Here is a 15,904-nt window from a genome sequence, read left to right on the forward strand (position 1 = left end):
TCTTCATAGAAATACTGGGATTAGAAAATTATTCTCATTTATTTATATTCTAGAAAAAATAACTGTAAAATAGCAACCAGAGTTCTGTGTCTCTTAAAGACTCTACTTGAAAGCATAAAGACATGGAATATGTGATTTCAGGACTTCAGACAGATCCCTGGGTTCCAGAAGTCAGACAGTGATTAAGACTACCGCAACTAAGAGTCAGATTCATCCTGCCCTTCCTTCCCCTTTTCTTTACCTTAGTACTCAAAAAAACCCTTTTTTATGGTTCTGGTCTTCCAGAAGGAAATCCACCAGTAACTATCCAGTTAAATTTTGACAGCAGGCATGTCATTTATACATAGGCCAAAACAGAATCTTACTTGTTCTTTCACAGGTATGTAGTAACAGAAAGAAAGAAAAAAGAAAAAGAAAAGAAAAACCACCACAAGTGCTTATTTTAGTCTTTTAAGCAAGCTACAAATTTGAATATGCAAACAGAAAAACTCTTCAGTCACAAGTGTCCTTAAAATATACAGCAATATAAGTAATTTATCAGATTTATAACATTAGAATTAAAAATATTTCTTGTAGGCAAGAAGTAAAGCAAAGCATTACTATTTCAAATTTCTGTATTACCATAACAGAGGTTAGCAAATAGATTTATGCTTGGTATAACACACTTCTGTATCAGTTTTACAAGACTAACCAAACTAAGTCCATTAACAATAGAACATGAACAGAATGAGATATAGTGGTATCATAAATTACCAAAAAATTATCTTGTGATTGCTTTGAAGCAGGCCTGTGACAATGAAAAGTTGCTACTCTCATCATGGGAATATTTTTTGTATTAGTATATCGACCTGTAAGAGATTACTTGGAGAAGGGTCCAGATTTTAGAAGTGTTTTAAACAATCATAAGACAGTACAGACATGCTTTCCCCTAGTCCATGGTCACTTACTCCTGCTATTCTTCTCTTTCCTATCCTCTCCCCCATGTCAACACAAGTTTTTTTGCAGCTGAAACGTGAACCAAATTGGAACACTCATGCAGCTGGAAAATATGCAAGGGAAAAAAAAAAATTAATTGCAGGGGGACAGGAAAGACCAAAGGGGGAGCAGAAGTAGAAAGAAGACAGGCCTGCTTCTTTCCATGGTAGTGCCAGTATAAAGTACTTACTGAAACTAAAGAAGTGTTTAGTTCTACAGTATTTACTGCAACTAAAAGTATTGTTAAAGCCTAAAGTCATCTCAAGCTCTAAGTTTAATAAAACTTTGTATCATAACATACTTCCTAGTATGCATGATTTTAACCTCCTCTTATTTATAAGGCTTGGATGAAAGCTGACCTGAAATATAACCTGAGGTATGCCTTTGAAGTCAAATGATTCTTTATATTGGTAAGTAGCTGTCAAACTTTTCAAATGCATTGAGACATACACACACAAATACATACATATATACAGAAAACTGAGTTATATCTATGCATTATTCCATTATACTATAGGTTGCTGCATGTCATCTTGTTTGGCCAATTGGCAAATGACAGTTTAAAGCTCTTTAACAATACTTAAACTGGAAAAAAAAAAAAAACACAATACTTAATATTTTAAATTTACCTTGGATAATCTTCTGAGGTTATGTAAACTACATCCTGTTCTGACACAGATGAGGAAAATGGAATAAAATTTCCATTCTGTAATGGCAACAGCTCCAATCCAATCAGCTCACTGTAGACTCCATCAGAAAGCACAAACTCTAAGAGATGAAGCTTTTCTTCAGCAGGTCCGCTGTGTCCAGATTTCCTTAGTACTTGCCGTACAACAGCAGGAGTCACTTTTTTCGCAGTTTTAACACTAGAAACAGTAAGATGTAATGCACTAGCAATATTTGTTGGTACCTTGGCAATTTGCTTCCCTGAATTCTGGAGGTAGTTGAGAACAGACTGTGTGTACTCCAAGTTCTCATTCATTTCAGAAAAGTGCACCTGTTCCACCTTTATCCACTGATTACTCACTGAGTAAATAACTGCATTCTGGAGCAACTCTTTAAAGAGAGGTACTACAACTGGTTTCCAGGGTACCCTGGTTTTGTTCTCATCAGGCCATAAATTGTAAATTCTTTCAGCTGACAAGGGAAAATCTGAATTCTTCTCAGTCTCCATTCGTTTGATAGCTTCCAAAATAAGAGTGGTATATGCCTTTGGCACTATATTCACCACAAGAAGATCATTCCACAAAGCTGCTGGATCTCTCCATTGATCCAGCTCTCGCCATTTGATACTCCTTCTATTGTCAGTGAGACCAAAGAAACCACTAACATGAACTGGGAGACCAGTTTTGCTTTCTTCACCTGGAGGCAAAGGAAGAAAACAAAATGCTCTTCCTGAAAAGTCTGCTACAGCTCCTTTTTCCTCCCCATTCGTTGACAAGGACATGGCTATTCCAATAGTAGGAACAAATTTCAAGTCATCAGCCAAACAATCCAGTTCAGTACACATTCCTCGACCGCCTACGCAATTACATACTAACCAAGATGTTTTCTGTGCATCCTTAACACTCTCATCTTCTAGAATTATATTTACATGGTATGTCACACATGTTATGCTGTTGCTTGGAACACCCTTACAATACTGATTTATTGCAGTTCCTAAGATTTTGATAGAATTGGGTCTTTCATGTTTCAAGGCCTTGTTCTCACTAGCAGTTACTCTAAAAATCAGTCTCTCAGTTCCATCAGCCTCCCTAACATGCAACGAAACATCCTGAACACTCTTCAAGAAGAGCAACACTGTGTCTGCATCTGCTCTGAAGGATTCAAAGAGCTCCAAAACCTTCTGTTTGTCATAAACATTGCTGCTCAGTTGGGAAGGCTGCAGACGAAGTGGGAAACGAAAAAAAGTACCAGGAAAGTTTCCATTTTTAAAGGTTTCCTTAGTGCTGCCAAATACACCAATGAATGGTGCAAACTGGTCTGTAAGTTCAGTGATTTCCTTGCTATCTTCTTTCAGATTCCAACACTGGCCTGATTCGTGAGGTCCAAAAAGGGTCTGATGGGGATCCAACATTCCAATTTGGTCACCACTGAAAATACTAGGGACATCTGTATAAATCAAACCCAACAAACGTTAATAACCCAAAAATAACATTTTTTCAAATACAGTCTTATAAAATGAATTTAATAAGGTCAAGGAAAAAAAAAGTGTTATAAAACTGCAATGAATCTGCATAATTCTGACAACGTATATCTGAATGGTAAGGAGGGCTTTAAACTAGGAAAGATGGGGGAAGGGGAGAGTTATAGTGACAGGGTAGTTGGCAAAAGACTGCTCAAGTTGGGATGCCTCCAGCAGGTGAATGCAGCTACGGAAGTGCGCATGGGATGTGGCTATGGAGGATCCTCTTGTGTCCCTCCTGGGAAACCTGCATGCTCGATCACCTCCCTGAAATGCCTGTACACCAATGCACGCAGCATGGGGAACAAACAGGAAGAACTAGAGATGTGTGTGCGGTCACAGGGCCATGATCTCATTGCCATTACAGGGACATGGTGGGATAGCTCACGTGACTGGAGTGCTGTCATGGATGGCTACGTGCTTTTTAGGAAAGACAGGCCAGGAAAGCGAGGTGGTGGAGTTGCTCTTTATGTGAGAGAGCAACTGGAATGTATTGAGCTAGGGGTGGATGAAGAGCGAGTCGAGAGCTTATGGGTAAGGATTAAAGGGCAGGCTAGCATGGGTGACACTGTTGTGGGTGTTTACTACAGGCCACCTGATCAGGAAGAGGAAGTCGATGAGGCCTTCTACAGACAGCTGGAAGTAGCCTCACGATCCCAGGCCCTGGTTCTCATGGGGGACTTCAACCACCCCGATATCTGCTGGAAAGACAACACAGCTAGGCACAAACAGTCCCAGAGGTTCCTGCATAGCATTGGTGACAACTTCTTGACACAGGTGGTGGAGGAGCCAACAAGGAGAGGTGTGCTGCTGGACCTCGTACTAACAAACAAAGAAGGACTGGTGGAAGATGTGAAGGTCGGGGGCTGCCTGGGCTGCAGTGACCATGAGATGGTGGAGTTCAGGATCCTGCGAGGAAGAAGCAGGGCACTAAGTAGGATCACAACCCTGGACTTCAGGAGAGCAAACTTTGGCCTCTTCAGGGACATACTTGGAGGAATCCCATGGGTTAGGGCCCTGGAAGGAAGGGGCGTTCAAGAGAGCTGGTTAATATTCAAACATCACTTCCTCCAGGCTCAAGAGCGGTGCATCCCTATGAATAGGAAGTCAAGCAAAGGAGGCAGGAGACCTGCATGGATGAGCAAGGAGCTCCTGGCAAAACTCAACCAGGAGAAGGAAGCATACAGAAAGTGGAAAGGGGGACAGGCCACTTGGGAGGAATATAGGAACGTTGTCAGAATATGCAGGGATGTGACGAGGAAGGCTAAGGCCCATTTGGAATTAAATCTGGCAAGAGATGCCAAAGACAACAAGAAGGGCTTCTTCAAATACATCAGCAGCAAGAGGAAGACTAGGGAAAATGTGGGCCCTTTGCTGAATGGGGTGGGTGCCCTGGTGACGAAGGATGCAGAGAAGGCAGAGTTACTGAATGCCGCCTTTGCTTCAGTCTTTCCTGCTCAGGCCAGCCCTCAGGAACCCCAGACCCTGGAGGCAAGAGAGAAAGTCTGGAGAAAGGAAGACTTTCCCTTGGTCGAGGAGGATCGGGTTAGAGATCATTTAAGCAAACTTGACACCCACAAATCCATGGGCCCCCATGGGATGCACCCACGAGTGCTGAGGGAGCTGGCGGACATTATTGCTAAGCCACTCTCCATCATCTTGGAAAGGTCATGGAGAACAGGAGAGGTGCCTGAAGACTGGAAGAAGGCCAATGTCACCCCAGTCTTCAAAAAGGGCAAGGAGGAGGACCCAGGGAACTACAGGCCAGTCAGCCTCACCTGCATCCCTGGAAAGGTGACGGAGCAGCTCATCCTGGAGGCCATCTCCAAGCATGTGGAGGACAAGAAAGTGATCAGGAGTAGTCAGCATGGCTTCACCAAGGGGAAATCATGCTTAACCAATCTGATAGCCTTCTCTGATGGAATGACTGCCTGGGTAGATGAAGATGTGGATGAGCAGTGGATGTTGTCTACCTTGACTTCAGCAAGGCTTTTGACACTGTCTCCCATAACATCCTCATAGGGAAGCTCAGGAAGTGTGGGCTAGATGAGTGGACAGTGAGGTGGATTGAGAACTGGCTGAATAGCAGAGCTCGGAGGGTTGTGATCAGCGGCACAGAGTCTAGTTGGAGGCCTGTAGCTAGCGGTGTCCCCCAGGGGTCAGGACTGGGTCCAGTCTTGTTCAACTTCTTCATCAATGACCTGGATGAAGGGACAGAGTGCACCCTCAGCAAGTTTGCTGACGATACAAAACTGGGAGGAGTGGCTGATACACCAGAGGGCTGTGCTGCCATTCAGAGAGACCTGGACAGGCTGGAGAGGTGGGTGGAGAGGAACCTCATGAAGTTCAACAAAGACAAGTGCAGGGTCCTGCACCTAGGGAGGAATAACCCCAGGCACCAGTACAGACTGGGGGTTGACCTGCTGGAAAGAAGCTCTGTGGAGAAGGACCTGGGAGTGCTGGTGGACACCAAGTTAAGCATGAGGCAGCAATGTGCCCTTGTGGCCAAGAAGGCCAATGGTGTGCTGGGGTGCATGAGGAAGAGTGTTGCCAGCAGGTCGAGGGAGGTGATCCTCCCCCTCTACTCAGCCCTGGTGAGGCCACATCTGGAGTACTGCGTCCGGTTCTGGGCTCCCCAGTACAAGAGGGATGTGGCACTACTGGAGCAAGTCCAGCGAAGGGCTACAAAGATGATTAGGGGACTGGAGCATCTCTCTTATGAGGAAAGGCTGAGAGAGCTGGGCCTGTTCAGCCTGGAGAAGAGAAGACTGAGGGGGGATCTTATCAATGTGTACAAGTATCTGAAGGGAGGGTGTCGAGAGGATGGGACCAGACTCTTTTCAGTGGTGCCGAGCGACAGGACGAGAGGCAACGGGCACAAACTGAAACACAGACAATTCCATCTGAACATGAGGAAAAACTTTTTCACTGTGAGGGTGACAGAGCACTGGAACAGGTTGCCCAGAGAGGTTGCGGAGTCTCCTTCTCTGGAGATATTCAAAACCCGCCTGGACACAATCCTGTGCAATGTGCTCTAGGTGACCCTGCTTGAGCAGGGGGGTTGGACTAGATGATCTCCAGAGGTCCCTTCCAACCTCAGCGATTCTGTGATTCTGTGAATGTGTGATTCAGTACTTAGGAAGAAACAAGCATATCCCTAGTCTTCAATTAAATACATAAATAGCCACACAAATATTTGAATTCTAGTAAATACTGAGCAAGAAAAGTGTTATTTTTTCAACTATATACACTTATTTTTCCAACACTTCCAGGAAAAAGCCCACTAATTTACTAAAGATGTAATATAAAGCATGGCTACATTCACACTTGCAAGGTCTTTAAGGCTTGCAAGTAAGCTGGCACATTTAAAAGTAAAATTTCCTAAAATTATCAAACCACTGAACCTATTAACAAAGCTTCTATTCACGCTCTACTAGGTAAAATATTGTGAAAAGATATCTTGTGCTTTACAGCCTCATGTCATGAGAGGCACAAGTTAAAATTGGTATTTCAGCAAAAATTTGCCTCTTATCCTATGCTATTAAAAATACTATGTAGACTGTAAGCACCATTTACTTTGCATTCTTTTTGCCATACAGTAGTAAAACACTGCACCAGAATAACAGATTTCCAGATTTAACATACCAGTTTGTGAAAGAGTATGTTACCACTTATTATCAGTATATTCAAGTACTTCTTGCTTTAAGAAAGATCTCTCTCTAGAAGTAAATGCGTATATTATTTCTATTATGGGGCATCCTTTTTAACATTAAGTAAAAAGGATCACTTCTTATTATGCAAAGAAACTGTACAAAAGTATCAATCTAGTATAAATTTACATGTTTCTGCTTACATATCTACCTTCTATTATGCACCTCTATAATGTGAACTGCAATGCACAGTTGAAATAACAATGTAGAGAAATGTTCATTTCAATATAAGGGACTAAGTACATAACAATGATACAAAAAGAAACTAATCTCCTCTAATCTTTTGGCTATATTCCTTCGAAGTCCAAAGTACACCTTGTTGAGTTTCCAGAAAATTTACAAAAATCTGAACACTCCTTAAGGATCTTAGAATCTTTAGCCAAGTATCTAATGTAAAAGCACTACAGAGAATCTTACACGTTTGATGAATATGTAAGATAACTAAACACTTTACAACATCAATATTGTCATTTAAAAGTAACTACTGAGAGTACCTGTTATATGATAAACTGAGTTAAAGCCAATTCCAAATCTTCCAACTTTCAGGGGATCATCCTTTTTCCTGCTTCTTGCTATTTCCTGAATACCATGCCAGTCCTCAGGGGTGAAAACTGCATCATTGTATGCATAAAATGCTGGCCCTAAAATAAACAGGGAAGTGTAAAAAGGAAGACAAAAGAAAACCACTGTTGAAAAATTCTAGAAAGTGAACTTACAAAACTGAGAAAGTATTTTTTTTAAAGAAGTATGCATGTGCAAATTTAATGGGGAAGCTATGACTCAAGCTGACATCAAATTATGTTTGGTGCTGAAAGGGATGCATGAACAGAGGAGCAGCAAGAGCAGAAGCAGGGAGATAGATTTATCTCTGTATATGCCACTTATGAGGTTGATATTGTAACGTGGTATGCAGTTTTGGTGCTCACATTTTAAAAGAATGGTTTTGAAAAACCGAACAGAAGGCAGAAGAGAGCAACAAAGCTGAAAGAAAATGTCTTGTGGTAAAAGACAAACTCAGTCTGTTCAGACTAATAATGTGTTCAAAAGGTACACTAATCACAGTCTATTAATACCTTCATGGGAAGATAACACATGGCAAGTTATTACAATAACCAGTGTCTAGAAAGTAAGACAGACGAATTCGAATTAGAAGACATGATAATGAGGTAGATTAACAGCTGGAAAAAGCTAGAGCAACAAATTCATGGATTATCCATCGTTGAAATCTTCAAATCAAGACTGAATACCTTTTGGGACAATTATGCAAGCTAATTTCTTTGATACTTGATAAACATGTAACCAGCCTGTATCACACAAAGACAGATTAACGTAAAAACCTTAAAGTTACAAGAAACTACATTTGCAGTAGACAAGACACCATGAAGACAAGTCTGGTATAAAAGCAAGAGAATAAGAGATGGGGAAGAAAACAGAATGGCCTGAAGGGTGTTGAAATGTAAGGGGCTTAGGTCATCAGTCCACTACAGCATGTTTACATTAGGAATTGGAGATAGGACTCAAAAGATGGGGTTAATATGTAAAAATCTGAAAATGGTTGTCTAATATTCCAAATGTTCTTTTATCTTAGGCCTTACTTATGAAATTTTGTTTACTTGTTCCACTAGAAACCCTTTCTTGTATTTTGGAATATCATGGGAACACAGGGAAATAAACCAAAAGACATACAGCGTCCATGGGAAGAGTATCTTAGAATAAACTAGAATGTGCGGGCTTTTTCACACAGCATTAACTGGAAACATCTGGAAAGCTGCTACGGACAATCTGCAAAAAGACAGTGCAAGACCTTCAATACCGGACACTTGCTTTGGAAAACGATTATCAACGTTAGAACACACGACAAAATGTCCACCTAATAAGGTGGAAGTGGCACTGCAGTCATTCCTATATGATCATGTCCACAGAGCAAACAGGGAAATCACAGAGCCATGTGCATACTGAAGGATAATAGCCAAAATTAATAAATGCATACTTACCCTGATACTGTGCCATGTCCTTTGACCAGAGAGTTTCTGTTCCATACTGAGTTTCATCATATAAAAACCTAACCTCTGTGGCACCAGCATCTTCCGCATTCTGGATCAGTTCCTAACGGGGCGAAGGGGGAAGTAATGCAGTAATGTTGTATGTATTGTAGTCATGGCTTCCCAACTTAAGCAGTAGAAAACAATTTCAAGTAACTGTGCAAAAAAGTAATTGTTTTCATACTTTTTCAACTAAATCTATTTTATCCAGTTCACCCAAACAAAAGTAGACATTAACATTATAAAAAGAACATTCAGGCAAATATTAATTATAAGAGTGATCTGAATTTGGAGCTCAAATACCACACAAAAGCAGTATTTATAAAGTCTAGAAATAAGTTATTAAACTGCTATAGCAATAATTTCAGATTAATACAAGTCTGGTAGAAGGAAAATAATAATAATAATAAAAGTTTACTGTTAATACCACACAACAACTGTAAGTGGTGCGGCAAAAAGTCCTGACGGGACAATACATCAACTGAATTCAAATTCAGTTAATGTTTCAGAGTACGAACTAACAGCTCAAGAGCCAGTGCGCTCACTTCTAACACCTCTTCAGCAAAGGACTGCAAAACAGCTTTGAAAGTAACTTTATAAATGGTGAATCACTAGAGCTCAACTGTCAAAGCCCATAGAGCAGAAAGAGACTCATGTTAAACAAATATTTGTAAACAGTATCAGCAATGGTGACAGACACAGAAATTTCTGAGAGTTGGAATGCCAATCAACTAATTTCTTAAACATTAACATTGATAAAGTATGTCCATCTAGTCCCATTTATATCAATACCATTATATGCTGTAGACACAGAACAATGATTATAAATACCTGCAGGATTAGAGCTTCCCATAGTGTTCTATTTATATTGGATCATGAAACATATCCCAGGGCTCCAAAGACATACATAATTTTTTTTATATATATATATATATATAAATTTTATATATATATATATATATATATATATATATATATAAATAAAAATTTTGGCTTCAGGAAGTACCTGAGCTAAACTGAAAAGCTGTGTAGGTACATTACTTGATATCCAAACTGTTCATACAAAATAAATTTCATTCAATTATACATATGAAATAAATAGATTTGCTACAAAGATGAATCTCTCCCTATGAAAATAAGTAACTAGTAGCAAACATTTCAGATTAGCTTGTATTCTAATATACTGCTGACAGTAAACTAAGTTCATTGTTATCTAATACCTGGTTTCAAATCTATAACCTCCCAGTTTCTCACTTTATGACAATACGTTCAGTCTATAAGGCATATCATGTAAATAACCAAAACAATTTGTGTATATGGTCAGATCTATATCATTCTGAAGCGAGATGGGATAGCAAGAAAAACATCCACAGTTCAGCATAAATAATAAGTGTTTACAAATCTCTATATGTGGTATTTAACTTTAAAAAAATGCAATTCTTCTAAAAGAATAATTACTACAATCATGCAAGAAATACCAAAAGACAACCAAAGCCTCTAGAAATAGTAATTAATAAGTATGGAGACCACCTATATAGTCAGACTTGCATTCATTCCGTGGCACATCCAGCATCCACATTTTCTGGCTTTCACATTTAAAGAACTCTCAACAGTGAAATCAAATTTAACATATTAGCAAAACTCCTGCTAATATTCCCTCCTTAACAGTCCGCAAACTCTAAATTGTAAAGCATAAAAAAGAGGAACACTTACACTTCTAGATCTACCTGTCTGACTTCTAAGGACATTATCTTATTTCTTCACGTTGGGAAGAGAAATTGGGTTTAACTTGTTAAGAAGTTCTGAATCCTCTATGATTCACATGCATCTTATAGACTGGCAAATACACAGTGAAATGTAAGCATCCATCACAATCATCCTGTAAACGGACGCTTCTAGGAACATAACCAGGATGCAGTCTGCTGAAACAATTGAAGATATATCTTAAGCATTCATAATCAATTTCGAGTGCCATAGTTGCAAAGAAAACCTTTAAAATGATGGCAGACAGTATTATCATCTGTCATGATTTAATGACTTAGTGACCAGAGTGCTTGCCTGGGGAAATTAAAAAAATAAAAAAATCTCTGTAACAAATCCTATTAGTTAGAACCTACAGTTCCTATATACTGACAAAATGAATCCCCTAACCTCAATCCTATAAAGCGTTCAGGGTGAGAAGAGTTCAACATTCAAATATGAACTGATCACTCCAGATGCTCCTCAAAGAAAAAAAAAACAAAAAAGACAAAAAAAGCAACACACAGGAAAACCGGCACTTCCAGATTGCAATTAATCTCATTTTAACACAAAAAAAAATGCAAGAAACCAGACAAATCACCTTCTACAGGTACCATTCTTTTTGCTTACAGAACTTAAGGAACTTTGAGTGAACGCTTCAGACATCTGAAAAAAATTACAGATTACATAAGTCTAAACCAAGGTGAGGTGAATCCCATTCTAACAGTTCCCTGTTCTATTTACTGTGATTTTTTTGGTGTTTAGGTCAACACCGCGATTTTCATCCTCGGGTTGTCCATGTAACACTGAGTGTTCTAATGCTGAGCATCACGGCATAACATGACATACTGTTGCATACTTTGAAGTCTCCTGGCCCAGTGATAAAACACTTTAAAGAACACTAATCTTACTTTAGAAAGTCTTACATCATTTATTTTGTTACCAGAATCATGTTCTAAGCTAAACAAATTTCTTTGCCCATACGAAACTGATGGGTTCCTTATTCATGTCACTCCAAGAATAGTCATCTCTCTGTCTCCCCAAAAGCCACTCAAAGTTTCCTGTATTACAGTGCTCCTAACCTAATGATGGATTTTTGTGATATCGTCATAGTTCGCTAAGAAATACGTGTTTAGCTAACAAGAAATTCCACAGCAAAAATCTTATATTAAAGTCTTCAGCTTGTCTCAGTCTCACACAAAGATGAGCCACTCCCCATTCCCCTACTACTTATTGTATACCTTAAGAATTTGCCCTCCTTCTGGGTATCTTCTTAAAATATCCTTAAGAAAGTCAACAAGTGGTGGAGTTGTTTGTCCAAAACGGCCTAAAAACAGAAAAAAGAAAACCATGTATTATTCAATTGCGCGCTTAATTTTAAATTAAAAGTGTACTCACCAAATGGTTACTGGAGACTTAAATTTTTTTTAAAGTAACTCAAGGCTTGATACTACAAAAATCTCTCACTTCTAAAATAAGCTGTAAGAATACTACATTATAAATCCTTCTATGGAAAAAATTGTAAGAAGAAATAGCATTCTTAATGTTAGTCAACATGCTGTTTCATCAGCAGATGAAAAATTCTGGAGCTAAGGCTTTACATGAGGTATACCCCAACTCCTTCTACTAGCTATTTAAATATAGGAACTATTTGCCAGAAGACTACTTTTTAAGTAGCAGTACAGTATCGGATGGCAACAGTAGCTCTGAAGTTTTTATAGCCAGTGATGGTCCCTACTGACAGCTACTCACCAGCACAGTATACTTAGGTTCTAGTGTACACCTCTCGTTCTGGCACATCGTAGTGCTGGGCCTGGCTTAGTAGAGGAGGAAAATGCACACCACAGCTTTATAACCCTTGGTAATACCTTTCTGTGTCTCATGGACCTCGCTAACCCTAAGCTCTAAGAGAAAGGCAGCCTATCACAGAATGAAACCATACCAAGCTTTGCCAAACAGAATTCTACCTCAAATAGACACCTACTGTACTCTACAGACTCTAAAGAAGAGTCCCACAAATTCAAATTCTAAAACATGTGCTTCATTCAAAGACTAATGACACAATCCGAACAAAGGAAAACAGGCCCTACCACTGTCCCACTTATAATTTCCTTTCAAAGTTCTTAGTGAAATAATTATTTTTCTTTCCCCTGCACATGTGTGTTTATCAAGTATACATACGCAAAAACAAACTATATGTATGTATGTATGTATGTATGTATACTGTAGAACCAAATGCAAGACAAAACACCACAGAATCCTCAGCAATGTAGGAAAAAAGTGATTTACATAAGAGATGTCTCACTTTATCACTAGAAAATTATCAGCCAACAGACCTGTGGCTTATTAAGGTTAAAAAAGTACTATTTTTCATGATACCAAAATGTTTGGATTAGAAAAAAAGGTTTCTTCTTGCTCACAAGTCCATTTAATTTTCTGTTTTCCGTAATACTAAATCAGTGGTATTCTACCATCCTGTAAGTTTGTATTTCATTCTTAAGCATTATCTTATAATAATTAAGTTACTGTTAAAAGAATATTAATGCTAGCAACCAAATAACAGAATCATTATTATAGATTTTAATTAATATATTTCTGAAAGTAATTCAAATATCATACAAACAGATATACCTGCAATTCTTGTAAGAAATATTTAGCTAAACATACACAATCAATAGCAAACAAAGACAAAAAAAATAGAACTCAAAAGCTTTCTACACTAGTGGTAGTTTTCTACACCTTAGTTACTGAAAAGATATCCTTTCAGTAACAATTTTGTTTACCACTATTTGGCTTATTTTATATGAGACAAGGCAGCTATTAACTCTATGCAAGGTGAGATTTATCGATCCCAAAGGGCAGCAACATTATAATTGCTATACATTATATTACAAACTAAAAATGGAATACCAAAGTACTTAAAAAAAAAAAAATCAATTTACCTGAAGTAGAATGATAAGAAAAGAACAAGTGAAGGGATACCTTATGACATAGCAAAAAATACTTTTCTTTAAAAAGGAAGCATTATTTCAATTTACTCCAGATTGTGCTAGAAATTTTTTTGAACTTCCAATTCATAAACAGAGATAAGTATTTTTCATACCTCCTCCTTTCAAACCTTCTGACTGAAGCTTTAGAAAAATCTGATTTTGAGACTTTTGAAGATCCAGAATCTTGGTATCATCAGACAACTAGAATTAAAAAAAGACAGATCTTGATCAAAACATTCTACAATAAAAGTAATTCGCAATGGCTTTGTTCCATGTATTTTTATACCATGAAGTTTGTTTTTTATCTAAACACATATAAATACCCTGCAACTTTCAGTATTCAGGTTAAGCAGCAGTTTAAGTCTCTGAGGTCTGGTCTCTGAGGACCTCCCTTGCCTAGGGATCTATATAACACCCTCCAGATAATGTATCATTTTGTCAGAACAGGACCAGCAAATGGCCACAAACAAATCAGGTTGGAAATTTTTTCTACAGAAACATTGTAAGAGCAAAGGGTGGCCTCAAAATTTTATGTTTGAGTAGTTCCATGTGCTGGGAGCTTCTGGAAGCAAACAATGAATAGACCTATTGTTCTAAGGGACATGACATAGAGAAAATAGAGTATGTATTTATGTACTACAAAAAAAGTACATATGGGAATGCAATTTCAATTATAAACTAAGCAATATCAACTCAAGGCAACTAGTAAGATGAAACATGCAGAGACAAAAGTAAGTTTTAGCAAGACTCCTGAAAAACCTGACTGCCTCATCTTCCTGTTATCTCTACATGTAAACCTAGGGACTCACAGAGATAACCACGGAGAAACAGAGCCAAACTAATCAGAAAATTCCTGAAATAGGGAAAATTACTTAGTAACCATAACACATTATATTTTTGTTGCAAATTTAGTTTCATATATGTCCCGGTCATATATAACAGGATGACAAATATAATGGGATAACAAATGCAGAATTACAGGTTGCATTGAAATTCCTAATATTTGTACAGTTAAATTCCAGAGTTTCTTTTGTTAAGCCTGGAAGTACCAAAAAAGGGCAAAAAATAGAAACAAAAAAAAACCCCAGGCCCCAAACCTTTAAACAAACTGTGCTAATCTGAAACCTAACCAATTCAAATTAGTCTCAGTTTGCAATAAAGTTCAGGATCACTTTCTCATTTCCATGGGTTAGAACTTAACCAATTGCTAGAATGAAGTTGGTGCTTACACAGACACAGATGCTTATGACCTATCTATATTTAATAACCAAAAGGCAGCCCAATTCATACTATGCAATCATAACTTTAATACGTTAACAAGAAACAAATCATTTTTCATTTACATTACTTTTAAGTAGTACTTACAATATTATTATATTTAACATAAGTTCCAACAAAAATGTTACACTTAAGCTGATCACGTCTCAAGATGTAAAATAGCTTAAACTGGGTTTACCAACCCACTCAGGACTCACTAAAATAAAAAGAACTCATAGAACGTTATAACCATCACCAAGTACTATAGAGACAGAATTACAGAAGTCTCCCAGAGAGTATTTTTGTATGCAAAACACCAGCACAGACAAGGAACAATGAACAGATTTGTATTAGTAGTTTTATCACTAGAAGGAACTACGAGAGAAACAGGTCTGGATTTTACTTAACCTCTGTAAATTGCAGGCAGCAGCTTTAAAGGGGAAAAAGGATTTACCAATGAATATTCTACTACCTCAGTAAAATAAATAATAAAAGAATTTGATCCTAGGAAACAGCATTTCAAAAGGTTATAAAGAATTTGCAAAATTACTACAGTAGAGAAGAAATATTGCCACAGATTTTATTGATTTAAAAAAAAATTAGAATAGCTATTACAGTCTGCTTAATGACTGTTTCCTGCCAAAAGATAGACTTCTGTGCCAGCCAGAGCGCTGTTTGTACCTTAGCTTCCAGATGAATATTAGAGAGTGATATAAAGTTCTCCTTCCTCCCAAAACAGGAAGGCCTGGAAAGAACAAAATCAAGGACATGCAAAGCCATGCAAGAAAATAAAAGATGGCCTAAATGGGTAATTTGTTTCAAACCCGAGCATTCAAAAATCATGCTCCCCATGTAGGTTCTTAAAAGCTTCATGAGCAGTACAACTACTAACACCAGGTTTCCCATGCATTTGCATGGCCCTTTGCCCTACCTAATCCTAATTTCCAGCCTGCAATCCCCTCTTTCCCAAGACCTTGCCATAGCCCCCTGCCAGCATCTCCTGCT

The 15,904-nt window shown here is 38.3% G+C and overlaps 1 protein-coding gene across 1 annotated transcript in view; it reads right to left on the minus strand.

Annotated features, from left to right (window-relative positions):
- SACS (sacsin molecular chaperone) overlaps positions 1–15,904 on the minus strand; it is a 36,991-nt gene that overhangs the window by 20,054 nt on the left and 1,033 nt on the right. The window contains exons 3-7 of the mRNA XM_067290415.1: positions 13,756–13,843; positions 11,894–11,979; positions 8,865–8,976; positions 7,365–7,511; positions 1,605–3,087 (exon numbers count right to left, since the gene is read on the minus strand). Coding sequence (XP_067146516.1) covers positions 1,605–3,087; positions 7,365–7,511; positions 8,865–8,976; positions 11,894–11,979; positions 13,756–13,843 — 1,916 coding nt within the window. The remainder of the gene's footprint in view (positions 1–1,604; positions 3,088–7,364; positions 7,512–8,864; positions 8,977–11,893; positions 11,980–13,755; positions 13,844–15,904) is intronic.

Source organism: Apteryx mantelli, chromosome 1 (genome assembly GCF_036417845.1).
Source record: "Apteryx mantelli isolate bAptMan1 chromosome 1, bAptMan1.hap1, whole genome shotgun sequence".
Lineage (NCBI taxonomy): Eukaryota > Metazoa > Chordata > Aves > Apterygiformes > Apterygidae > Apteryx > Apteryx mantelli.